The sequence below is a fragment of the Indicator indicator genome, chromosome 13, assembly GCF_027791375.1.
Source record: "Indicator indicator isolate 239-I01 chromosome 13, UM_Iind_1.1, whole genome shotgun sequence".
In the NCBI taxonomy this organism is placed as follows: domain Eukaryota; kingdom Metazoa; phylum Chordata; class Aves; order Piciformes; family Indicatoridae; genus Indicator; species Indicator indicator.
Window position 1 is genome coordinate 15,490,124 of NC_072022.1, and position 27,321 is coordinate 15,517,444.

Genomic DNA, 27,321 nt, shown 5'->3' on the forward strand with positions numbered 1-27,321 from the left:
TTGAGTATTGGCTTGGTTTGGGCCTTCACTCCAAGTGTGTGCAGCTTCCTCTGTCATTTTATTAAGGACCAGGAATATGGACTCTGTATGGCTCTCACTCTGTGCTCTTTTGCTGTTTGTTCAGCAATGCCCAGTGCCTCTGGGCAAAATTGATTTACCATACATTGCTATGTCGTCCTGTCCTCAGAAGACAGTGCTTTATTAAAAGGTCAAATCTAGATCTTCTAAGACAAGATATCTGCATGTTTTGACTGAGGATCAAATAGTGATCATAACAAGTCCAGTTTGCAAGGTTGGCTTCCACCCAGTTGGGAAATGGAGAGTCAGTTAGAAAGCTCCCTGGCCAGAAACTACAATCTGTTTATGCTTGCCTTGCTCATGTGTTTCAGTATTGGACCAAGTTCAAATTTCCAGAAATGTTTCATGGGTTTGCCTGCTCTAAGCAAACAAAAACTATTGAAAAGGTAAAAAATGTAACAAGAAGTTATGGCATTAACAGAACTTCTATCCAAGTGCCTTACTTTGCTACTGGCACTCTCAGAGGTACTGTTTGAGCCATCTCTTTTTCATCCCAAGTTTCAGCTTCATCCTATCTTCAGGTTCTCTGTTGTGCCACTCGCTTTCTCAGCACCGTTTATCACGTGTGCAAGTGTGCCCGGCAGCCTGACAGAAGCCGTCTTTATTCATTGTCTGAGCTCAACATCTGTGATGTGACCTCTCGCTACACTTCAGCTCTTCTGTGCGGGCTTGGCCCAGCTCCTCCCCAAAGCTCACGCTACCAGTGCACACTGGAAGCTCTCAGCCCAGTACATCACCTTTCCCCAGGCGCCCAGGCACACCCATTACTTCTCAGTAGTTTTGTGGACAGTGAGCCGCGGGGCTGGAAGATGACCAAACCCTGTGGGACCCATGTTGCCGTAGGCACCGAGGCTGTCCCTGTGCTCGGCCAGGCCCTTTCGGGTAGTCCCCGACCTCGCGCTGCCGAGAAGGCTGGCCGAGGGCAAAGCCCTCTCCGAGGAGAGGATATGCGCAGCTGTAGAACAGGAACAGCGCTACTGGGCCCAGCGGACGAGACGCGCTCCGCTCCCGAGGGCGAGATCACATCACCTAGAGGGACCGAGCGCCCCGGGGCAACCCTGGCCAGGGGCTTCCCCACTAGCAAAGACAAGCTGTGAGCCGCGCTTTAGGCCCCCTTCTAGTAGTGCTGCCGCTGATCAACGCGACTCCAGAGATAGCCAAGTGCACCGCTCACCAATAATGGCGGCAGCCCGGAGGGTCACGTGCCCGGGGGGCGGCAGCGTTCGAGGGCTTCCGTCCACGTGATGACAAGCTTCCGCCCCCTCGCGGAGCGCCCCCTCCCCCGCGGAAGTGACGTTGGGCCTGGGTCGGTGCGCAGTTGTGTGGAGCGGCCAGGCGCGGAGCAGCCGGAGTCGCCTGGCGGACACTGCCCCCCTCCCCCCGACAACACCCCTACCCCACGCAGGGCTCCGCCCGCCGCCCCGCCCCGCCGCCGCCTCCCGCACCCGTGTACGCACGGACGCACGCACACACGCAGCGAAACAGCCAGCGACGGCCGGGCCGCCACCACGAAGCGCCGCAGCCCGGTGAGTGCGAGGCGTCGAGGCCCGTTACGGACGCGGGTGTTGGCGGTTTCCGGAGCCGCTCCTTCTTCCCCGCTGGGTCCGTTATGTAAGGGAGCCCAGGCCTGGCGCCTTTTCCGCGGCCTGCGCCGCCGACTTCTTGGCCTTTTTCCTTCAGTCGTTCGGGCGATCCCTTCTGTGGCTGTAGGGCCGCGGCGGTGGCGCCATCCCAGGTGCCGGCGCAGGGGCTGGGGGCGGTCTCCTGTACTGCCGCTGTGGCGCGGGCAGCGCTGCGGCCGCTGCTGAGCAGAGCGCTGAGCCTCGCGGGCAGCTGCGCGCTGATGTCCGCCAGGCGGGGCAACGAGTAGCCTTCGGCGGCGCTGGGAGCCGGAGGGGTCCGTAACAGGTGTCTGCGATGGCCTTTAAGCGGCGGCAGGTGATGGGCAGGTTGAGGAGGGAGCCTCATGACACCGGTGCAAGCAGGGCCTGCAGCCGCCTCTGGTTCCGTCCCCTGTTGCTTCCTCTCTCTGCAGCGAGCTCCCGTGACCGTTATGGAGTAGATTGGGTTTGAATGCATAGGTGGTCTGTAGGGCTGGTTACTGATGTAGGTTGAAGATTGTCCAGTTGATAACTTCATAAATACTCGGTACGGCGTCACGAGGGTATCTGTCGGTGAGATTTTCAAATGCGTAGGATCACTAAACTTCGGCTCTGTGTGGCTTGCATGTCGTATCTTCCCCGTTACCTTTGTATCTGGGAGCTGGGGGAAGAAATAACGTTTTAGTCATCTGTAGCTGCTTCTAGGAAGTTTTGGGAGATGAAAAAATGCCTGGTGCAAACTGTGCTTTCAGCACTTTTTTAGGAGGTTGAAGCCAAACCATAAACACCAGCTAGGTGATGTGTTCTACACTCAGAAAAAGTTAGGCTTTAAGAGAAGGGAGGTATACAGATCTCGGCCTGAGAAGAGCTGGATTTAATTTGTTCTTAAATGTTCAGTAGTAGTATGCATGTTGCCTAATTTGACTAGACTTTCTGTCTGCTCTAATATGATCTTACTTTAAGATACGTAATTATTAGTGTCATACAACTTCCATCGTGTGCTTCCCAACTTGTAGATTTGGGGTAGCAATTACACATTTAACTTCCAGGTTAAAATGGAGGAGGAGTTAAGAGACTTGTGGAAACTCTATCTCAATTTGGAACTTGTGACAGTTTCCTCTTGTATTAGAAAGGAATGTGGAATACATGGAATATTAATGGGAAAGTGCTTCATAGGAAAAATAAGCAGCAGAGCTTCAGGATTTAACGAAAAAGTTGTGAATATGGGTCCTTCATGTGCTGAAGTTTTACTCTTCGTTTGATTAATCTGTTGTTTTTTGTTTTTTTTTTCTTTATAGTTGACTGACATCCCCTAAGTTTGGCAATAAACAGGCCTCTAAGATCCTTACTGTAAGGAACTGACAATTTTGCTCTACTGTTCCACTTCTCTGCAATAAGAATATACATGATCTCAGTGTTTTGCAGGAGATGCAAGAATAGGAGATGATAACTTTTATCCTCTTGTGCAATAGCAGACACAGAAATTGTAGTCATTGAGAAGCGATGGGCTGTTTACTCGTTCCATAGATAGTGAATTTTTTGATGAAAAAAGCTATTTTGATAATGTTATGGGTTGTTAGGTTTGTTGGGGTTTTTTTTGTTGTCTTTTTTTTAAGAGTAGAGCAATATCACAAAGGTACCAATGAAGCTGATACGGATTTTCTTTTTGTCAGTGATGTACAGGACTATTTCTATTGTCGTTTATACATAATCATATTGTCTGTACTGAATACAAGTAGTATTGTTGTTAATACATATAATTTGACAGCAAAAACCAAAACAAACCGTGAGTAGAATAGGGTTATGGGTGATAACTGAGTTCATTAGGATTAAAAAAATCAGAATTGCTCTATTCTTTTGTACTCTTAAAAAAGATGCATGCACATAAAATATGGAGGGGTGATTGCAGAGATCTTATTTTTCTCTTTTATGACAAGAACATCTTGTAACTCAAGCAGGGGAGGAAGACTTGCATGTGAATGATGTTTTCAGCTTTGTGTTTTGTTTTATGTGTGAACTTTGGGCAAAGCTGCTAATTTTCCTTTTGCAGGTTGTAGTTTCTACAGCCTCAGTCCATACTGCCACTGTCCAATCCTGCTCTCTTCCTTGTATTGGGACTGTCTTAGCCATTTGCTGATGTGTTTCTGCTCTCTGAAGGTGTAGGATGAAAATGTAGCAGCCCTCTGCCCAGAAATCTCCAGCAGACCCCAGAATTCTGCCAGCCGAGTTAGCTGATCGAATTTGCTGAGGGGTTAAGAGTGCCAGTGCTGTCCCAGTGCAGGGAGTGGCATCGCTTGCCAGAAGCGTGCCAGTTCTGGGTAAGCACTAATTCCAGCTAGCTCTGATGGTGGACTATCACAAACGCATGCCTTCTTTTGAACAGGGGTAGTATTTGCTTTAGTCACTTTTTTGATTCTTGGATGAATGGAATAAATAAAGTAGAGGCTACCTGCAAATACCGATGCAGTGTGGGCTGTGTTGTCTTTGACTTAATTCTTGAGTGCCTGCTGTAATTGTTGCATAAGTGGCTGTTACTTGGCTTAGCACTTGCATCAAAGGGCCTGTTTTGGTGGCTGGAGTTCTAACAGAATGTAGTGCAACTGAGGCTTTAATCAGTGTCAGTTATTTGAAGAGCTGAATTGTCCTCAATACTTAGTAGTGAAAATAACTTTTTTTTTTTTACATTACAACCTACCAGGCATTTAGAAATTGTGTTTTACTTCTATGAAGCTTTGGAAATCAAATCAAATGGGTAAAATGCAGAACAGTTGCCAAGATGATAATTAACTTTGTTAAGGAGCTTTATGTAAGTGGAAACTGGGTCATTTGTACAGTTTCATAGCAAACAGCATTCCAGAAGTGTTCCAGAATGGATTGATGTTAAATACTATAATAACTTACTGTGAGTCTGCTTAAGTTCCAGTGGGACCAAAAAGCATTAGCGGGCTACAGTAGTGTGCTTTAGGCGAGGTACTTGGGGATTCTTCCCCAACTCTTGTGATGAAATTGCCATAAACCACAAAGTGGCATTCCATAGACCTAGTTCTGATTGTGTTTCTGCACAATTCTGAAAAGAAATGGTAAGAAAAATATATCTAATTAAAAAGGAATGTGCAGTTTGTTTTAGAGTGTTTGCACTGATTAGTTGGTTTCTGCATATATTGCAGTAAAATGATTTTTAAAAGCATTTCTTAGAAGCATAATTCTGAGTCTAGCAGGAAAACCTGTGTGTAAAAGCCTACCTAATTTAGCATGTTAGAGCTTCAGCATTAGCAGCAGTTGGCCTTTGTGCTGGGCTTCCTGAAATGGGGTTTTAAGAGGAGGATGATTGTCCTGTTATCTCTATCAAGATCATAGAATGGTTTAGGTTGGAAGGGACCAAGACGAGATTTAACAGGCATGATCAAAATTGAGTTTGATTGTTTGGCTCTGGCAAGGAGAAGCACTCACACATCCCAGACATGTTTGCATAGTCTTTAATTGCAGCATCTGTAATAAGCATGATTATCTTCATTTTAGCTGAAAGAATTAGTTGACTGTAATTTATATACAGTTGACTCTGTGCAATTTATATACAGATGCTGCACAGTAGACTTATTTATATACACATTAACATGAGAATGCTTTGGAGGGAACACCAACAAAAAGGTTGAAAGCTTTGGGTTCACTTTACATTAGTTTCCCTAGTAGTTTGATGTGGTCTTTGAGCTTTATGGGGAAGCAGACTGCAATACTTCAATATAAGAGATGCCCTTCCGAGTAAAATTGTATTAAGAGAGGGACGATTGCAATCACTGGATAATACTATATATTTTTATATGCATGTTGGATCCTTCAGAGATCTGAAAATAATTATTTTTACTTAGGAGTGATGTGAAATTTTTTCTGCGCTACAAAAACAGTAAGCAGTTTTGGTAGGCTGGAGGATCTCCACTTTCATCTCAGTGGTAAAAGCCAGAGTCTGAAAGCAGAAGTAGTGGAAATACATGTCTGTCCAACCAAAGATAAACTAATGTGTGTACACATGTAAATTTAGAAGTATGGATGTATTTGAAGTGGAATTTGACGTTATTTCCCTTAAGAGGCAGCTTGCAGGCTCCCTATGGCATAGAGTGGTTTTTTTTTCCCCCGTTACTTAAGTGGAATTCTTTCTTAATCTGTACTTACTTTGAGATCAAGTCTGAGGAGCTGTCCGACCTTTTCTATTTTCTGTACCTTTTCATCTTTGTATAGCTTCTGCTGTATGGCTTTCATCCCCCAGAATGTATGTCCTTGTGTTCTTCCACAGTGATTGACTACTACTGCTTCTAATAGTTGGGTTGTTTTGTTTCTTTTTCACGCAAATACCCGAAGAATGCTCTTGCTGGTCTTTGTTTCTTCTCATTGCTGTTCAGAAGGTTTGGGGGGGGATATAGGTCTTCGTTCTTCCTAGCTACTGTAGAGACTGCAAGGAGCAGCAGCCTATTTGGAGGGATATGGGGGTGTGGGAGAGTGCTGTTTGTATCTGAGTAGAGGGATGCATCCACTTTCCTTAAGGCTTTTTTCCTACAACTCAAAAATCCTGGAGTGAGGCTTGACCCTCGTGAATTTAAATTTTTTTTTCTTTAGATAAAATGTGACAAAATCAGCATTGCAATGATAGTAGAGGTGCAAATGGGCAGCAGTTATTGCTGCCAAAACTCCATGAGGGGTTCAATGGAAAAAAAAAATTGTATACTGGAAGATGACACTTTTACTGTAGAATATTTCCAAAGAGATTTGCATCAAACTGCTTTTTGGATATTGGTCAGGTGATGAAAACATGCTGCTCTGGGAAGCTTTTTATATTCTAAGCAACATAAATGGCAGGTTTCTTGGTTTTTAAGCCCTTCTTAATGGATTCGGTTGTCTTGATATGTTAATCAGCTATGAAGGTAGAAGAAAATAAAAGCAATTATATTTAAGTTAGTCTTACTGCAAAGCATATGTGTGGAAAAGTCCAAGAAACCTGATGATAAAGTTTTTAAGGGCACTTACTTTCTCATTTCCTAATTTTACACAAATAGTTCTTATACTTCTGTTGTGTACTAGGTACTGCTAAAACTCTTACCACAGGGTTGTTTTTAGCGTTGCTTTAAAAAGCAAACTACTTATGCTTTATGCAGTCACTTAGCACGAGTTTATCAGTGCAGCTCTACTGACAAACTCAGATTCCTGCCATAGTGTATTTTGTAGGTAGAGTAGTGTATACATAATTGTGACTTGTTTTTGCTTCATAAACTTTATTTACAAAGCACTGTTAAATTGTTAAGTCACCTAACACACTAAGACAGCATCTCCAGGTCTAAAAGGGGAAGTAATTCAAGTTATCAGTCTGGTTTTATAGTGTGCCCTCCAGTCTTGGTATTAGAGGCTATTTGTAGTTAAAAATGGATGTGTGCAGGAAGAGAAGTGGTAAATCTGTAAATCCATGCAGAAAAACAGATGATTGAAGATACTGGTGTTAAAATACGGAATTTTTTTCGAATGTTAGAAAAGTAGTTGCAAACAGTAAGAGACTGTCAGTGTGAGCTGAAATTCCCCCCCACCGACAATAACCAGGCTAGCCCAGTCTGGAAGCAAATGAAAGCTGTGTTTACAAAGCAGAATCTACAACCTATGCTGAAATGCAATGAATATGTACAAATATACAAAATTCACAACATTTACAAATATATACAATCAACAAAAAAGCACAACCAATCCCCCTTTGCTTCCCCCCAAAGGGGACCCTTCCCAAAGGGGCCTCCCTCACCCAGGAGCTTCCCCCCCAGACCCCTCTTGGACAGAAAGCAGAGTTAGTTAAAGCAGAAAGTTGTTAACTTAGCTGTCAAGGTCAGTGTGTTATCTTCAGCCAGAAGAGAAGAAGAAAACAGCAGCCAGGCAGCCCAGCAACTGCCCCCACTGCAGAACGCAGAATGTGCAGAGTGTCACTTTGTTTTGGGTAATAGTTCTTAAACATTTCTATCTATCCAATGGAAGTGTTTAGAACAATCAGTATTTTGCTTTCTTACTCCCAATAGTGACTTATTTACACTTTTTCACTTTTTCTGTTCTGAACTTTGCAAGGAAAAATTAAAAAGACAGTTTCAAACCATCACAGAGACGCATAGCAGGCTTGGTTGTGAGCTGTGATGCATTCCTAGAAGTACACAGGCCTGCTAGAAAAACTTGAGAAGCATCTTCAATGCCATTTTATTTCCCCTTTTAAAACAGGATTTGCTTTTATTCTTGCCAGTCATGCTAACTGTAGGTGCCTTTTTGTTGTGTGACTGTGTAAGTCAGAAATTACTGGACCCAACTGTCAGCTTGTCATAGGCTCTGAAGATCTTAGCAGCAAGTAACCACATAAATAACTATTAATGGGAGTCTAATAGAGAAAGTCTCTTAACACTTACTTCTGTAATACCTGGGCTGTTGACAGCTGATAAATTTTGTGGTGGTAAAGGACTGGAATTCCAGGCTTGAAATGCCAGTAGTAGTAAGACTTAAGTATTTGCATCCCTTGGCTAGGTGCTTCAAGTAAGAAATGAGAAGAAACCAAGATTGATATATTGCAATTGATAGATGACATGGGGTGAGAGGTCCCCACACCTTGTGATCTCATGCAGCAGATTGTGGATTTGTGCACCATGGAGGAACTTGTAGGGGTGGAAGTACTTTGAAAGCATGCTGTACAACAGGGAACATTTCATTTCTCAGACCTTGTCTAGCCAATTGAGGGTTGTGATGCCTTGAAGCTTATTTCTGCAGACTCAATTATAGCTGCAGCTTCAGTGTTGACAAGTGAAGCTGCTGCTTTTTCTTCTATTGCTTTTACTTCTGAGATGCTTTCCCCCGTTTCTAGTCCCATTTTAGTTGCTAAGATTTTTAAGTTTTTCTGTGCTTGAGTAAATACTTTTTTCTTTTTTTTTTTTTCCCTTATTCAGTTACTGAAATCATGAATCCTGTGTATAGCCCTGGATCTTCTGGGGTTCCCTATGCAAATGCCAAAGGAATTGGTTATCCAGGTAAGTAACTGGCTTTCAAGGTGTTTTGGTTCGGTTTGTTTGTAAGCACAAATTGTCACTTCTGAATGGCTTTCTGTAAGGTAATCTCTTTTTTTTATTTGGGTGAGGTTTTTTACATTTAAACGGGGACATTTCAAGAGTGATGTTAGTTCTGTTGTATTTCTAACTTCAATATCTCTTCCAAAGCAGCTTATTTTGGTAGCTCTGATAATTATACTCTGCAAGAAGAGGAATTAGCCAACTAGCAGCAAAAATGAACTAATTCTTGTTCATGCTATCTGATTGCCTGAAGCATAGCGTCAAAAGTGTGACCAAGAAAATAACCAGAGACATTTTTTTAAGCAGAAATTAAATATATTTCTTGCTTTCTGTGCCTGTCGTTTGGTTTCAAGTTTCTCACTAGGGTTCTTCCTCCCTCACATCCTAATGTGTGAACAGGCTTTATTTCTGATGTCCCCATAGTTCAGAAGTCGGATAAGGCAATAATTAGATTTGGACAGAAGTATGGAGGAAGGCTGCTGAAGAGGGAGGGCTCTGTGCCAGTCTGCAACTCTTCAAGCAGTATGTCTTGATGTAGCTCTCTCTCACTCTTGTTTTGTTCTGATTTTTTTTTTTTTCCCTCTGGTATCTGCAGACTAAGGGATATTATCTCTGTCCTGAGAGAGGCTGGAGGGTCTCTCAGCTCAGCCTTTATGTATCAAACTAATTAAACTTTTGGAGCTTCTCCAAGAAGACTATTCTGTGATTGAGTTGTTCTCTGTGCTGGATATCTAGAATTCAGTCTATGCTGTTACTTTGGTATTGCTGTACTATATTTTCCTGATGGTATGTACATATTTAAATTTGTTTTTCAGCTTAGGTAGTGTACTGGAATTTCTGTTTTCTTGTTACACTTTTCTTTGTTCCTTTGTAATGCTCATGCACTAATGCATTTCTTTTACTATTGACTTGATTGTCTGAAAAACCTTTTAGTTAATTGATTTTGCTTTTCAGATACTTCTAATTTTTTCTCTCAAACTAGTGTACCTTTTGTGGTTGTTTTTATTTTTTTTCACAGTATACAGGGAAAACACAACCTGTGTTGCAGTGGTATTTTTGTCTATTGAATGACTGAAATGGTGCAGTAATAAATTGTCAAGCTGATGCTGTGTAACCATAAGTCCTGCAGGGTTATTCTCTGTAACTGGCTGAGGTGTATGGACTACAGTAATTTTACAATAGGACAAGGATCAGTGGTTTACTAATTAATATCAGTTACAGTACAGTGATATATTGCCTTTTCAGGGCTTTATTTTGCTTTAGGTAAAGATTATTATGAATTATTTAAATATAACTATTTTTATATCTGTTAATTTTTAAAACATATTTATATTAACTGGGGTTTCATTTGCACTTAAAACCACTTTCACATTGCATTGAAACTCTGGTTTATACTACTTTTTAAGTGGTACCTTAATTTACATGGGGACATGTACTATTGTAAATTCATAAATAGCAGTTTACACAATATTACAAATTCTAATATTTTATTCTACAGTTTTATTATACTGATATACTGAATTATTAAGCACTATTTGCTGATCTTCACTTTGTTGTAAATTAGCATAACCACAATATATGGAATTGAAGTAAAATTGTTACAGAAGTGCCTTAAATGTCATACTACAAATTGATCACTCAAAATTCTGCCTTAGAGCAGTCAGTCACTGAGGTTTTACAACTGTGACCCTCAAACTCAGCTTAGTCAATAAGGTCTATGGTTTTACCCTGTTACAGATAGTGTGCTGAGCTGCAAGGTTCAGTCTTAAAAGATTGTGGGATAAATACAAAACATTCTCTGAGATAAAAAGTAGGTCTGCGTTTTACTTGTGTTGTCGTTAGTGTTTTTTCTGTTTTTGTTTTTTTTTTTTAAATAAACACATCAAAAAACCAAACCCACAACTCTCTTGCATGGCTATATCTCCCTTCTTTGCCTCTCACAATTTAAAAGCTACAGATTCTCTATTCAGAATCTCTGAATTTACATAAATTGCCTGGTAATGGAAAGTAACAAACATATTGCTAGGTGGGTTGTATTACTTAAAGGCACTGTTTCTAGAGCTGCTGCATATTTAAGAGTGATTTATATTATGCTGCAACAATTTGAGGTTGTTGGGTGGGTTTACAGTAGTAAGGAATCAATATCCAAATATTCTGATGTGGATGAAATTTCTGTGCAGAAGTTAACTGCAGCTTGTTGTAGTTACCTTTTTCACAAAGCTTGTTTCTTGAGCAGCTCAGAATGCTCTGCTGTGGGTTTAAATCTGTGAAGAAAGAACACAGGACTAAAAATGTATAAACCAAGTAATGTTACGCTTACTAGCCATGTTAGTTAAGATGTAAAGCTGTACTAAAGCTTTTCACTCGCAGATCCCGAATTTGAAAACTTAAAAGGTACTTAATCTGAAAAGTTGTTACAAATCGGATATGCTATTTTGACCTTTGATTTTTAAGCCTTGTGCTTTTCATAGTCTTATCCATGCTGACCACTTGGTAATAGTGCCAAGTGTGTGCCACTTGATATGTTTACAGAGTGCTTTACAAAACTAAGTTTGCATATATAGTCCTGAGCTAAGGAATCTTTATTGCTAGGAGTAATTGCTAGGGATTCTGGGATCTATAGAATGCAATAGAAACCCTTCAAATTTGAATGGAGTTTAAGAGTTTTAGGCTTGACAGCTAATGAAGAAGCTGAAATCCTTATATGCTGGTAACAAAATCTGGTAGAATTAAGCTTTCAAAATACAGGTATTACTTTGTTGTACAGTTTGGAATAATGTAACTAAGTTATTGGGGAAATTAATAGTAGTTATTCAGAAATTTCAATCACAGTTCACAATTTCACAATTGGGAACTGCAGTCTGACCCAACTTTGTATCTTTCAAGTAACTAGCTTTTGCTAATGGTATGTTTTGCTATGTGTTGGAGGCCAGCACACAGTGCTGTCAGTTCAGCCATAGTGGTGGCTGTATTCTGGTGTAGAAGTGTTTGCCTGTGATGGTGCTGATTATCTCATGGAATTGTGTATTACTGTTAAACCATGATGTACCTGGAACTGGTGAGCTTGTTTGATACCTGAGTATGATGACAAGTTTGTGTCAAATGCAACCAGCTTTGTGGACTAACCTGAGGTTGCTTTACACTCTCAAATTGAGATATTTCTGATCTGGAGAGTCAAGAAGTAACTCTGACCTTTAGACGTTTATTTCTTTGAAAAGTCCATTTCCTTCAGAAGTATTTTACATCAGACCTTAAATCTCAAGGGAAGGAAAGGCAGAAGGGCTTAATAGTTGCACAAAGCTTGACAAATTTTGAGATTTGCTGAAATGGGACTATAAGGGACAATGGCACTTGTGACTCCTTAGCTGTTAACTTCAGGTGACCTGGGAGAAGAGGAGCCCCATGTTTCAGTTGAGGTGCAATTGAGGGCCATCTGTTAGCGTAACTCAGTTAAAATATGTACAGTGAGAATCTTTGAAAGTCTGATTAGACTGTGCAGTCAAGTCTAGAAAGTAACTTTGGCATTCTTTTTTCTAGCTGGCTTCCCAATGGGCTATGCAGCGGCTGCTCCTGCCTATTCCCCTAATATGTATCCTGGAGCAAATCCTACCTTCCAAACAGGTATGTGTAATAGATCATGTCAGAGTGGGAACCCAAAGTTTGGAATTTGTTAAAACCACAAAAGGGGAAAAGCTGTAGGGGCTTACAATGATGCTTTTACTGTGGGGTAAGTTTTATGTTACTTTGAACATGACTTGTAAGGAATCATCTGAAAAATTAAAATCTTAAGCGATACTTTTTCCCCCTTCAGAGAAGGGAAAACTGTTTCTTTATTTCAGGTTGATACTTGAGGATTGCATTCCATTTCCCTTCACTTCTTCCTGTGTGATTCTGCTTGCTTTGCATCTTGTTCTTTTCAGATTCCCTTTTTTTTTTTTTTTTTTTTTTTGTTGTCCTCAAAATTCTTTCTCATCCTTGTTTTTGAGTCATATCTTTCCAAGTTCAGCTTGCTGCTGTCTTTCTGCCCTTATAATGGTCTGGCACAAACTAATTGTCTGGAAAGCCTGGTTGCTGGGTAAAAGTATTTTGTTCATAGTGGATACTGGGGGAGGAGTTAGATAACCATGGTTACATGCTTGTCATACAAGAGAAAGGGTGGTGAGCGTAGGAAAACATAAGGAAAAACAGACAGAAGAGGAACCAAAGCATTCACTGAAGTTGTGTTCACGTAGTCCTACTTTGGCTAGTAGATGATTTTAACGTGACGAATGCCTGAAACAAAGCAGAAACTTTCAGCTTTAGTTTCCACTTAAACCAGGAACATACATCTGGTAAGAACAATATTCACTCTGTGTACTAAGGAATTCCTTATACTGCTTCGTTAATGTAGGACTGGGCTATCTTCAGGAACTCTTGCAATTAAATGGATTATGTCAGTTTTTTGGAGGTACACATCATGTAACTAAATCTGTTGCTGAATGCCCTCGTGTCATTTGCGGGTATAAGACAGGATACTGTTTGAAATTGGGAAGCTGAAGTTGTGGAAGCCTGCTGGCATTGTTGAAGTTCAGTATTTGTAACATATGGTATTTCATTATCTACCAGGAGACTCCCAAAAGGATCTGCTGACAGTGTTTACTGAGGCAAGAGAGTAAATCATCTAAAATGTTTGCCTGCCTGTTGAAATTGTGTAGCTTTCTGTGGAACTGTGGAGTATTCTGGTTGGTACAACCTGAGTCTCTGCTCAGTTTACTGCTTAGAGGTGTAGTGAACACAGAATTGATTTTGGCTTTTCTTCAGTCTCAAGATGGGGAAACTGATGGATATTATAAGCTCCAGTAATAGGAGGGGGGGAAAAAGTATGCTTTGGACAGGGTATTGCCTCTTTGCGAGCGTCATATGTAGGGGTACCAGTTTGCATCTGCACTGGATTGCTTAAGAGCTGCTTTGAGTGATGCTCAAAGGAGAGCCTCTCCCATCAGAGTATAATTTAGCACAGGAATCAAAGCTGCATGTAGAGTTTTTTGTTATCTTGTATTACTAACAGGCTCTTCAGTTGTGTGATTGAGATTACCTTAGTGATGTGTTTCTGCTTTCTGTGCTCCACTGTCTGTTATCACTAGGATTCCTGCAGCTGTGCAGAGGAGTAGCTGTAGATTGTGATCCTATGATCAGACAACTGAAAGGTAGTTTCCAGTCTTACTACTGGTTGCAGTTTGAGAGTCCTACTGCAGGAAGATGAAGATAGGCTGCATGTAATCAATTTACCAAATCATGAGACTGATGGTTTTATCCATTTGACAGTGGGTTTTCCTCCATGTCAGTTATGTTGTAATAGAAGATTATGGTTTCTGGAGAATATTTTTTACTTGTTAGATTTCATTGTGTTGTAAGATTGGTTTGCATTGATTAATCTTGGAATATACCTCATGCTATATAACAGAGAGAAATATTTCACTTTTGTGTGAAAAAGGAATAAGGACCTCTATAAACAGTGTATCATCTTCAAATGCTCTTAGTTTTTTGTAACGCTACTGCTACCAAAGTTTTTAGTGCTATTGAATAGGAATGTAGCTTTTTTTCAGAACTAAGAAGAGCTTTAATTTTTAGCTACTCTTTAAACTGTGAACTAAAGTTCAGATTGTCCAGATCTTCTAATTCAAACAGATAACAACTTGAAGTACTTTGTCGTAACAGCTGGATTTTTTTTTCCAATCTTTCCCCCCCCAGCTTTTATGTTATAACTGCTTGTTTGTAGAATCAAAGCTTTTGTAAGTTCACATCACACAGCACTGTTTGAATGTATTGTGCCACTGCTGTTTAGAAAGGGTACCTTTTTACAGTACCTTCTTAAATTTTTGTGTTTTTTGAATAACTATGTGATTTACTTTTAAGGTTTTTGCTCCATTTTAAGGATGAAAAAAGTTAAATAGAAAAGCAGAACACCTTGCACAGATGTACTGTTTTGCAAGAATGAAAGTTAAATGGCCTGTGCAGATGTATCAGTGAGTTTTTAGACTGAGAGTGGGCTTGGCTGAGGACATAATTGTAGTTCAGCAGCGGTGCTTCGTGTTCAGCATTTTGTATCTGACTCTATCAACACAAATAGCTCCCCATTCTAGAAACAGAAGTTACTTTCTCAGCATGCTCCACTCGTCAAATGCTTAGGATCTCTAGAAACAACAGTTAAAGAGTAAGGGCTGTGGTAGCTTGCCTTAGTGTCTGTAAAGGTGATAAATTCGATTGTATTAAAAAAAGAGACACGCTTAGTAAACCTATTTCTTCAGTAACATAATTTTCAGTTTGAAGGGTGGAATGAAACTCAGACTTCTCAAAGAGGAATCAAGGTCATCTGTCATCATGCCATCTGCACAGACTGATCTTTCCCATCACAAATGCCAATGCTCTCTGTGCTCTGTGGCTTCAGATCTGTTCTCTGTATCGAAGTCAACACATTCTAGACAGTTTTTTAAAGTCAACCTCATCTCTGTTCTCACAGTGTCATTTTTTTCCTATGGTTACAAAGTGTATTTTCTTCCTAGTGTTACCCTAGTACTAGTTTGTACAATTCTAACTAAATAGAAATTGTATCTGTGAATGTTGCATCTCTGTGTTGTGGACCTGCATGAGGCCCAAGATCTTTTCATCCTAGCACAGACCTGGGCCTTGATGCTTTCTCTAGAATAGTTGATGCCTGAATGTCAGCACTGGTAGATGCTGCTGCTGAGGTATTTGTATTCCCACTCTGGCCATTAGGCTGTGGTGTAATCTTGAGAGTGTAGTGTGCAGCAGCAATGGTGCTGTCCTTCATGACTCATCAAGCCCTTTTTCTGTTATCCTGAGACCTTATCTGATGAGGGTAGGAGAAATTACAGAAAATCTGTCTTTAGGCATAGTCTGAGCCAGCTCTTGCCACTTACCCATGTGAGAATGGAATAGTTCTCAACGTAAAGCCATGTTTTAAAGGTGTAGAGCCTTTCATATTTAATTTAATCAGTTTAGCAAATCCTGGAAAACCAAACAGAATAAATGCGAGTTGAAGTAGGGATTGCAGATTATGTATCTCTGTTATCTGAAAAGTTTTCTTGAGCTCTTTACATGATTCTCACTAGAAATTGTAACTCTTAGGCTGCATCATCTTCTACAGAGGGTAATTGCTGGTTACTTTTTAGGTGTTTTGCCAGTACTCTTTAGGGAGCTAATACTAGAATGTGCCAAATTCTTATGTAGGAATGCTGCCTAATGTGCTGGATCCAAGTGTTGCATGATACTACTACAAAAATCAAAATTCATTGTTCTATCTCATATCCATAGATTGAAAAGCAAATTGTGCAAAAATACAGTTAACATTTCATGATTGGTTTACACAGTCAAGTCTTATTTTCAGACCGTTATCCGAATTATGTAAAGGATGAGCTTGTGCTAGTGTCTTGCCTACTAATTGCTCACATAAAGATGAAGGAAGCTAGAAATGAAGAAAATTATCTCTGAATTAAAAAAGCAGTGTACTGGCACGTTTTTCATGTTTTTAATGCAGATTTACCTTTGTTTCAGGTTATACACCAGGCACTCCATATAAAGTATCTTGTTCACCCACCAGTGGAGCAGTGCCACCATATTCTTCATCACCGAATCCCTACCAGACTGCTGTGTACCCAGTTCGAAGTGCCTATCCACAGCAGAATCCGTATGCACAGGTAAATGAGCAGACCCAAACAACTCTGTATTTGGACAGCATTTTGTTTACCTTCTATCTATTTGAACACTACACTGTACATCACATTTATTTCGTAATGGATGGAGGGAATTTTTAGCTGCCTACGGTAAGAGTTTTTAATACAGTGATATATAGAGTGTGTCTTTGCAGGCTTTCTCTCACAACAGCTACCCAGTGCTTACTCAAAATGTGTTCAGTCTTTCAAGAGACACTTGATGCAGTAGTTTGAAAAATGTATGCTGGATGCTGTGACTTCGTTTGTTTTTTTTAAGATGCCTCTGTTGTGATTCAGGGGTTTGCCAAGTCTTGTACTACCAAAACTGTTGAAAACTATTTAGAAAGAATGGAATTAAGAGACCTCAGTAAATGTGATATTTTTGGGAAAAGTTGGCTCTCTTTCTGCATAGAGGAAACTTGCCTGACATGTACGCAGTAGCTGAAGGGAGTTAATAAGCATGTAACAAACTTTATCCAGGCTGTTTACTGTATTTGGATTCATCAGAAACCTTTGGTTCCTTAAAAGCAGCTGAATAAAAAGTTAGGAAAGAATGAAAGAAGTTCTGTCATAAATTAGTGTATTAAAAGGTAGGAAATAAAGAGAGCAAATCACAAGAGAGCACTTGCTGTGGAAGGTATGGTCAGCACTGGAGTTCTGCTTTTGAATGTTATCCTAAATGCCCTAGAAAGGGGCTAAATGGTAAAGTTGGCAGTGAAACCCCATTTGAGTAGTTGAATGTTTTCGTTTCTGCTCTGGAAATACACTGCATCTTTAATGCTTTTATTTTATGACACATTCATGAAGGAAGACATAATTTATCTTCCCTAGCAGGCAGATCGTAATTGCTTAATCTACTTCTTTTCTTCAACAGCAAGGCACTTACTACACACAGCCTTTATATGCAGCACCACCCCACGTAATTCACCACACCACAGTTGTGCAACCCAACGGCATGCCAGCAACCATGTATCCTGCTCCGATTCCGCCTCCACGAGGAAATGGTGTGACCATGGGGATGGTGGCTGGGACTACTATGGCAATGTCAGCAGGTGTGTGGACTTAAAACCCCTACGTTTCCTTGATGAAACAATATGGCTGCATTACGAAAATGTGCTGACTAGAGGTGTACTTGTGAATTGTGAATTGTGATTCTGCTCAGATTAGAAGGGACTTCTGCAAATCATCTAATCCAGTGTCCTCAAAGTGGATCTGGCTGCCTACTTGTTCAGTAATATTTTAATCATCTCTAAAGATGGAGATACCACTTCCTCTTTTCAGATATTAGTATTACAGTGGTTCTCCTTTTATATCCCTATGGAATTTGCTTACTCTTGCCTCCTTAATTCTCACTTTAACCATCTCAGGAGTCTGACTTCCTCTTTTCAATAGGGTTTTTTTTTAATGCCTAGTCAAAACTAGCAATCTTTTAAGGCTGAGGAAAAACGCAGTGTTCTCACCCCGATCACTGAGCTTCTTTGCATGTTGTGATATAATATCATATGTGTTTGCACTACCTGCAGGTCTTCTGTGCCAAGAAAATGAATTGGAATGTCTCTTCTACTGCCACACTCTCATAGTGGTAGTGGTTTGGAAAAAATGTTGTTTAACCAATATCTTGAGTCGCCTGAGTGTTTACTGAGGGGCTGTCGTGCTTTGTTACTCAGTGGGTGTTAACTGAAGAAATGTCCTCAACTCACCCACAGTAGACGTTCCGCTCAGTAATCTAAAATTTAATGAGAGCCATTAGCTTGTTTTCAGATCCTGGTTTTTGTCTTGTTAGCTTTATCCTTTAGTTGGAGGAATCTGAAAATGAGAGAAGTTCTATGTCTCAAACTGACTTAACATTGGGGTTTCAGACATGGGCAACCGAATCCCAGGTGTTTGTTGCTGTTTCGACAAAGCGCTGTAGAGTGAGACTGTTCAGACCCTGCTAGCTCAGCCTGTCTGTTTCTGAAGCCCCTTAGTCTGTAAAAAGCTCTCTCTAATTACGCAAAGAAGAACTAGAGGAGAAGACTGAGAGGGGATCTAATAAATGTACATATAAATATATGGGGGCTGGGCATCAAGAAGGAAGGGACAGCCTCTTCTCACTTGTGCCTTGTGATATGACAAGCAGCAATGGATGTAAACTACTGCACAGGAAGTTCCACCTCAACTCTGCAGGGAAGTTGGACTCGAAGATCTCCAGAGGTCCCTTCTGACCCCTAACATCCTGTGATCCCAAATGATCAATCAACTTATCTCTACCATGAAATGTTTTTACAGCATGTAAAGCCTGCTGTGGGGAAAAAGTTTTGTGGTGACTAATGCTTATGTCACAGGGCTTCTGGTAATGAGTATCTTTGTGTGTATTGGGCTAAACATCAGAATTATCCCTTTGCATAGAGGTTGGAAGGAAGATTGGGATGATTTTGAATTGAAGATGGGCAAGCCATAATTATTTTTTAAACTAACGTTTTTTTTTCTCTCCCCCTTCCTTCTTGTTTGTTGGGGTTTTTTCCCCTCTGTACTAGAATTTGTGCTTACTGAAACACATGTTCTCTTCATCCTAGGTACTTTGTTGACAACTCATTCCCCAACTCCAGTAGCCCCTCATCCAGTTACTATGCCCACATACCGGGCTCCAGGAACACCAACCTATAGTTATGTGCCCCCACAGTGGTGATCATCCTGGCAGTCAGTGTAAGTTACGAGTTTAAATTGAAAGCAGTTTATCTTTCATACAAATGACAGTCTTGCAGGTTCTTACATGGAGACTTTTTGGAAGGTAAGCAATCTGGGGTAGTATTCTAATTGAATAAGAATACACAAAAAGTATTGTTTATTTAATAGCTATTCACTGCAAAGAAAAGAAGCCTCGTGAGACATCTTCAGTGGTCTGCATCTTCAGAATTCATGGAATCATTTTCATTTCTAATGAGTGCTGAGTGTGGAAGAATGACCCTCAAGTTTGCCTTATTAAAATACATCTGGGAGGAAATACATTCAGCATTTCAGATTCATTGCTAGTTGTTGAATTCCACTTCCCAAATGAAGCAGTATGTGTAATTTTGTAGTTTTGGGCTAATTATGTAAGCAAGGTAAGTGTTTTGCTCTGAGGCTGAATCTGTGGCACAAGCTGCTGAAACAAGTATAACCTTGAGCTAATTTCTATATTCATTCTGTTTCAGATGAATATCAGTTCATGCTTCTTGCCGTCAGCATGGAAAAATTTTCTAGTGAGGACTAAAATTTAGATCACAGGTTTTGAGAAAAGGAGTTTAATTCTGAAGTCTGCTATAAAATGGGATGGATTTTGGGGGTATAATGTGTGTCAAACTAACACAAAGCCTCATGTTTATGGGATCTTCACTGCTGTTTCTGGGGTTTTTCGGGTTGTTTGCAGGGGTTTGGGTATTTTTGGGGTTGTTTATTGTTGGTGGTAAGGTTTTTTTTGTTGGTTTTGTTGTTGGTGTTTTGTTTTGTTTTTATTAACATAAGCCAGCTTCATTTGAAATAAGGACTTGTCAGAGCAGCTGAATTGGAAACTTTCACTCCTAGTCCATTTAATTTATGACAAAGTTAACTTTGTTTTAATTTCTCTGGATTTCTGTTTCAGCAGTTAAGCGTCCAGAATTCTCTGATTACAGGTGATTGTGTTCTCTTTGAGGTAGTGATGCAACAGGCATTTCTGATTTTGCTGTGATGCTGCATATGTATGCAGATTTGACATGTTTCACCTACAATATTTAATTCAAGATTGTCATATTACATGAGTGTAGAAAGTGAGAGGTTTACTGTGACTACACTCATGACTGCTGATAATTTAACATAAAACACTTCTTTAATATTACACCTTCTACTTAAGGCAAAACTACTAATGATGGCAGAAAGCTGAAATGGACATGACATGAAAGTCAGTCAGTGCAGTGAACTTTTAACCTAGAAGCCTGTAGATTTCAATTGACTGGATAAGTACTAGGGTAGCAGAATTACACTACTTGTTGTGTGTGCGTATCAGTGTGGTGCATGTAACGTTAGAATGTTCTGCCACACTCCAAGTTTCACATATTGAGAACACTTCCTACTATTTTCCCCCTCTCTTAACATAGGTTTGAAGATGGGAGATATGCAATCAAGAAATTGAGGTTTAAAAGTTGGTGCTGAAGCCCTCATGCCTCCAACCAGGACTTTTCTTCTGAATGCTTTCAACACTTGGCTAAACACTACTAATTCCTGATCACAGAAGATTTTTCCAGTGCTGCATATCTTACATCTTGGAACTCCAGCAGTTAGTCTTAAAGCAAACCCTGTTTTGTGGACTGTCTTGCAATTTTTTAGCTAATTATAACGATAAAAAGGGAGTATAAATTTATTCTGATCCATATCTAGTTGAATGCATGTTAAAAACACAAAAACAAAGCTTGCTCAATCTACCTGCAGTGACTGATGCAAAAACCATCATATGCAAATCCAAAGGAACCGAAAAGTATTTTACAACTTGTATCACTAATGCACTGTTGTAATGTATGCAGGGTCTTAAAAGGTAGAACCATAGAAGTGAATTTCTTTATAGAATACCACAATATACATTAGATAAGTACTTCAGCCTTTTTCAGGTTGATGGAGTTGCCAGTTTAAAAGGGGCATATTTTTGTGTAAGTGATGTATTCTTTCCAAATTCAACTACTAAATTGGAGTGACTGGAAAGTGAGTCAGACAAGCTGTAGAAGTCCCACACATGATTAGTTTACTTCATACCTTTTCATTTTCATTATATGGATTCAGTGTTATACAGATGTTCTTAAGGATCAGAATGAAATTACAATGGAAATGCTATGTGTGCCAGTAAATAAAGCAAACTTCCTTGAGGCAAAACTGGCTCTTAGGAACAGTAGGAGGTGACATCACCTGCGTTATGAAGTGCATGTCCTGGGGGAGATACATCCAGTACTATCTTCCATATGATGCAAGATGTGTCAAAGTGAGACTGCCAGACAGACTGATAGAAAAACACTTTCTTTTAGTTCTCAGTTCAGGAAATATGTGCTGTTTTTCCTAAAGGATGTTGTAGTCAGTTAAAAATGTATGTGCAGTTGATCCAGCTTGCTTTCCTAAAACTAAAGCTTTCTACAACAAACATGAGGAGTTCAGCTGCATGTTATTTTGAGGAAAGCATGTCTGCCTGATGAGTATGTTAAAAGGGAACAAATCATTTTAACACAATTTCCTTATGAGCTACCTGCAGTATGGACTATGGATATGCTGTAGTAGGGCTGCCAGAATATAGAGGTTTCAAATAGCTGGTTTTTTGGGTTTTTTTTTTCTCCTGAAAATGTTTGTAAGTGAAGTAGGAGACATTTGCTGGTTATGGCATTTTGATGTCTTGTCTTAGTATTTTCTTTTTTTACATCCTAAATTGCACTTGGAAGCACATAAAATAAGACTTGACTGTAGATCAGCATTTCATTGCAATGAGTCATTTCTGATATTCTTTCTTGAAACTTCAATTTTTAAAAAGTACCTCAAAGCAAATGCTGTGGTGATAAAGGGCTAGCCTTAGAATCCATTTCTATACCAAAATTGTTATGGGGGAAATTTTAAATTTTTAAATTTGAATATTGCACACAAAATCAAGGTTTTTGTTAAACCTGCTTGACTTACAACTCCAGAAAGATGCGATCTTCTTTTTTTGGATACGTTCTGCTTGCAATAAATTATGCAGTTAATGGTTATAAAATGTTGTTCCCTTTTAAGTGTTTCCACAGAAATATATCAGGCTGTATTGTTCTTGTAGGTTAACTTCCATTCAGAAGTAAAATGTTTAGATTCTGTATCTAGCTAGGCTTTGTTCTGGGGTGTTCTGCGCCTATACAAATTTGGCAGCTGCTTCAGGCTAGCATCAGTGTCGATTTACTGCTGCCATTCCAGTACTCTGCCCTGGTGGGAGGCTTACATACCTTCATACATAACCCATTGGTGGTTAGAGCCTTCAGTAACTTTATTTTTTACAGTAAGCACTCTCCATATTTTGTACTTCCTTTTTTTTATTGTTTAATAAAGTTTAGGTTTGTTTTGCATGAATCACTGTCAGTGGACGGCCCCCTTATTTCTAATGCCTTGAACATAACTATATTGGTGGGATAAGTACTTTAAACCTTACTCATAAGCACTTACTGCAGCTTAGAGATTTCCGTATGTTTTTATAGGGAGCAGAAAATGACCCCAGACAAACTTGTTTGAATCTGTTCTGCTTCGTTCAAGTCTGTGTAACAATTCCATTTGTGTAGTAGATGTGCAGCTGTGATTAGTCAGGTGTGCCAGAGACCACAGTGAACAGACATAGGCCATTTGTCCATTTTTGCCTGTGGAGAGTGACCTTTTGTTGTCTTGGCATGGTTTTAACAAAGAGCTGAGGAATGAAACAGTGCTATGTTGGGGAGAAGCTATAAAGAACAAGCTCAAAGCTGTGCTGTCTCCTATCTCACCACTTGATAAACTAAAGCTCTGAAAATCATAGGAGAGAACTTTCATGAGTGCTGCAATAGATAAATAGGTAAGGAATGAATATAACTTCCTATATATTTGCTCTGACTTCAGATTCCTAAATGTCACCTCGGAACTGGTCTCTGTATAATACTCCATAACATTTAGGCAGTCTCACTTAACTTGAGCACTTTTTTTTTTTCCGAAGTTGCATTATGGGATTCATCCACAGGGGGGAAATGGAACCTTTTTTAAAAGGTATGCATGCACCTTCCAGTTCTGATCCATTGTAGTCTACTGGGAAGGTGGAGCATGTCTCCAATTGTTGATATGGAAAGTAACCAAAAGCACAGTGCAAGGGGTCGGGGGGGGGGATATGTGTATATATAACTATCTTAATGTTAATGTTGCAAATAGTAGAAAGCATGGATATAAAACTGCAGTGGGGGAACTGTACATCGTTAAATAGGCGTTTACACAGTGAGGGTCTTAGGAAACATTCTCTCCTGCTTTTTATATAACATTCCCTGTTTAGAATTCCTTTATAAATAAATGCGCAGTATGTGTTTGCACTAGTGCTCCTCAGCAAATGAAAAGAGCTAGTGCAGTAGAGACATTTCAAGCTTCTCTTTAAAGAAAAAAAATTAAAAAAAGAGAAAAAAAAACACACATAAAAAAACAAAACAAAACTTTTATGGCAGCTTTATATGATTAAAATAAAGTACTACTTTGAACCTGGAACTGAAAATAACTTGCAGCAATAACAAAAAGAAGTCAAAGATGATTTTTTTCTTTTTTAATTCGAATTTCAGGTGTTGAGTTTATCTAAAGTATTTTTAAAAAACTGAGGTATTCCCTATGTCAGAAACAACAGATAAGAATGTCTTTAAATGTAGCAGCAGCAAAAGAAATGGCTAATAACTGGCACCAAAATGTGTAGCCCTAGTCAGTGGTGTGGTGGTTAACAAAACACTAGGAGGGAAAACAGAACCTACTACTAGATCTTGCTTGTGCGTGTTGTAACCATTTCCTGCTTGGAATTTCTAGGAGGCGTAACGGAATGCTGTTGAAGAAAGCTTCTTTTTGAGTGTACTATGCAAGTTAAATGCTTTTATGCAGTGGTAGACAAGAAAAAAAATCCTCCAGCTTAGTTGAAGTCCTTCCTTGTACTGCTTCATCAACTAAAAACCAAACTACCACAACCACCTGTAAGTGCCACCATGTCTTAGTGTTGTCTGAGAATAGTTCATGGTACAGAGTTGTATACCAGGGTACTCAACATTGACTACTCTCTATGGAGTTGTGGCTTCACTGCTGCTTGGGCAGTAATGCCACTTAGCGTGTCTGAGCAAGAGATGGTCAGAACTGACTTGGAGTCACTCTTCTCTGCTTAAGCACAGCATTATACACCATTTGTTTGAGTCTGGAACATATTTTTGCTTGAATAGGTAAGCACAGCAATCCAATGCCACCACTTAACTCTTACACTTGTGCCAGAGTAGTAAATACCACATGTGTGTGAAACCTCCTATGATGGGAAAATGAACAATAGTGACGCTTCAGGTGGAGGTTGTGGGAAACAGGACAGAAGCTGTGGCTGTCATGGTAATTTGCAGTTGCTGGGGTGTGGTTTGTGTTGTAGCCGGTAGGAAATGGGCATGATCCTTACCGGGCTGTCTCCAGCAGGTGTCACTGGCCACCCTCGGCCTGTGCCGAGGGTCAGAAGCCATCCATTAATCATCACCTCCGAGTGCATGTGAATACCTGTTCAAAAAATGTAAAGGTTTAAGCTCATTCAGATTGTTCTTGTAACTAAGTGTCAGCTTTCTAATCCTGTATTTTATCAACTCTAAGCTTCCTGCAGAGACCCCCAGATAGGGTGAAGTAGAAATACCAGTAAGCAGGAACAACTGCAGCAGGGTTACAGTAGTTTTGTGCATCCAGCCTTGCCAAGAGTCAAGGGCATTCAGAGACTTCCTTTGAAGTAGCAAGGACTGACTCTTTCAGCAGGCTGCATTATGCCTTGGGTTTGGGGGCTGTTGAAGGAAAAGGAGAGGTGTGTGTGTAGACAGAAGAGAGGGAAGAGGAACAGTGCTTATCTGGGGACAAAGAAAACTTTTCTTGTGTGGGTTGAACATAACACTGAAACATCCAAATTTCACTGTTAGTAAGGGTCCATTTGTGTTTTTCTTTAAAAAATATTGTACACAGTTTATGGGCTCTGAAGCTTCAACATCAAGAAAGTGAATGTGGCTTTTCTAAACTCTTGTGACTTTTGGGCACTTAGCAGGCAAACTGGGAAAGCTTTTTTAGCTGGCTGCTGTACAGACTTGTTTTAAGTAGAATGGATTTGTTAGTGGTTTTTTAAAACTTTTTTTTCTTTGTAATGCTATTATTGGCCGCCCTCCTGTCTAAGATTTGAAAAAGTGAGTGCATGCAATGGAAGTACAAGAGGCCCCAGTAATAGTTCTCCATGTTTGTTATAGAATAGACACAGCTTTCCTTTTTATGACTTTTTTTAAAACTGTCTTATGAGCAGTTGTATTGGTACTTTTTTTTTTAAGTTTAGGTCAATGTTGTCTTCCAGAATAAGTTTTAAGGCATCACTCACTTCTGCATTGAACTATCGCATCAACACAAAGAGTGGAGATCCCATTCTGAGCCAGTTCAATTGTGAAAATTCATACTTTTTTATTTTTTATGCAATTCAATGAGTAGATGAGCTCAGATTTAAATTCTTAAAAGCACGTTTATTGTAACAAGAATTGTTATGTATTAATACTTCAGTTTTCAATAAAGATTGACTTGTGTTGCTTATTGTGGTTTTTTTCCTGCTGTCAACATCCTTTGGGAACAGAGTTTGCTTCTGGATACTAGTAGTGTGTTTCAACTCCAGGTAATGAAATCTAGTGACTGGTCAAAGCAGAGCAGAACATCTGAATTGGTTAAGCAACTTTTTTCAATAAGGTTTCTTAATGGCTAACAAACACATTAGGAAAGGCTTCCTGATGGGGAGTAAGTGGCCCTAAGTTATCCTGCCTGAGAGTATGGTAAAGATGGAGCAGCACTGCCTCATTCCCATTGGAAGGCATTTCCTGGAACTCGAGGGTTTTATTGGTTTATTTTACAGCTTAAAACAAAGAACATGGAACAGATGTAAAATTTCACAGTGCCTTAGCATTTACTTGATACCAAGTCAGTGCTATTTCAGAGGTGACAGGCCCTGAGCAGAAAGCTGTTATAAATCAGTGTCTTGTGCTCCCCAGAAGGCAAAGAATTGAGTAGATGTGAGATGTGGGTAATTATCCTTTTTCCTTAGAATATGGGTGGCTGTAAATGACTGAAATGGAAGTATGCATATTTGGAAGGGGGACAGGACTATACTGCCTGAACTAACCAGCTATTTTCACTTCTTGTAGGTCTCCAAAAATAACAGCAACTTACCTGGTAACATTCCTGTGAAAAGCAGTGCACGTGGAAGAGGAAGGTATAACATCAGAGATAGTGTTTGCTTTTTGAGGTTATTGTTACAGATGTGTTTGGTTGCTCGATCGTGTAGTTGAACTTACGGAATAGTAGTCAAGTGTTAGGAATCCCAGGGACAGGGTTGTTCATTCTATTTTCTTCAATATGTTTTACTTAAAGCCATTTATTAGTCATGTAACCTGGGCTCACTTTTATTTCACAGGGACATTAGGGTTAGGTATTTTTGCAGATCACTGGAGCTGATGAAAATTCATAAACCAGTGAGTTGCTAGAATCAGGGAGGTTATAAAAGGGAAATACTGTTCTTCAGAATGATGCTGATTATTCTTGGATTAGAGGGATTCTGGTGTAGGTGTTCTTTGTGGTGGTCTGTCGCTGTGAAGAGCTTGAGTCTGATGTAAGAACATGCTCTTTTAGAAGTCTGTGCATGGAGTTTCTTAGTTCTTTTAAATGTATCCATGGAGCTACCAAAACAGTAGGTCAGTAATGGTTGATTTTAACCTTTTCCCAGATTAATTTTGCAGTGGCATCATGATGTGCATTGCTCTCCCAGTTGCTGATGAGTGGCTCTAAGTTATTTGCTGTGAACGTTAGATGTGTTGGTAAGAACTCCCTTATGTTGGAGGCAACTTTGAATGCTTGGTAACAGCCAGAGTTCCTTCCAGTAAAGTAACCATTCAGTTAGCAATTGTCAGGAATAAACATGTTTTGAGTTTCAAATTTTCCTATAAGTACTTCCAGACAAAAGGAAAGATTGCTTGTTCTAATGTCTGAACTTCATGGCTCACTGTAGATAGGCTACAGAAATAACAGTCTTGATGAGGTCCCTTGGAACCAGAAGTGGTGTACTGATTATTGTTTAGTTGGGAATTTTCCTTTGTAGGAAATGTCAGTCATAGTGCTGGGTTA

General features: G+C 39.9%; 1 protein-coding gene across 1 annotated transcript; it reads left to right on the forward strand.

Moving 5' to 3' along the window:
- The first annotated feature begins 1,562 nt into the window (after positions 1–1,562).
- On the forward strand, positions 1,563–24,986 carry FAM168B (family with sequence similarity 168 member B). The gene is made up of 7 exons (XM_054386335.1): positions 1,563–1,604; positions 8,627–8,707; positions 12,284–12,367; positions 16,301–16,443; positions 17,333–17,510; positions 19,014–19,143; positions 20,553–24,986. Exons 2-6 carry the CDS (start codon positions 8,638–8,640, stop codon positions 19,124–19,126), a joined length of 588 nt encoding a protein of 195 aa, XP_054242310.1. The 5' UTR covers positions 1,563–1,604; positions 8,627–8,637; the 3' UTR covers positions 19,127–19,143; positions 20,553–24,986.
- The last annotated feature ends 2,335 nt before the right edge of the window (positions 24,987–27,321 follow it).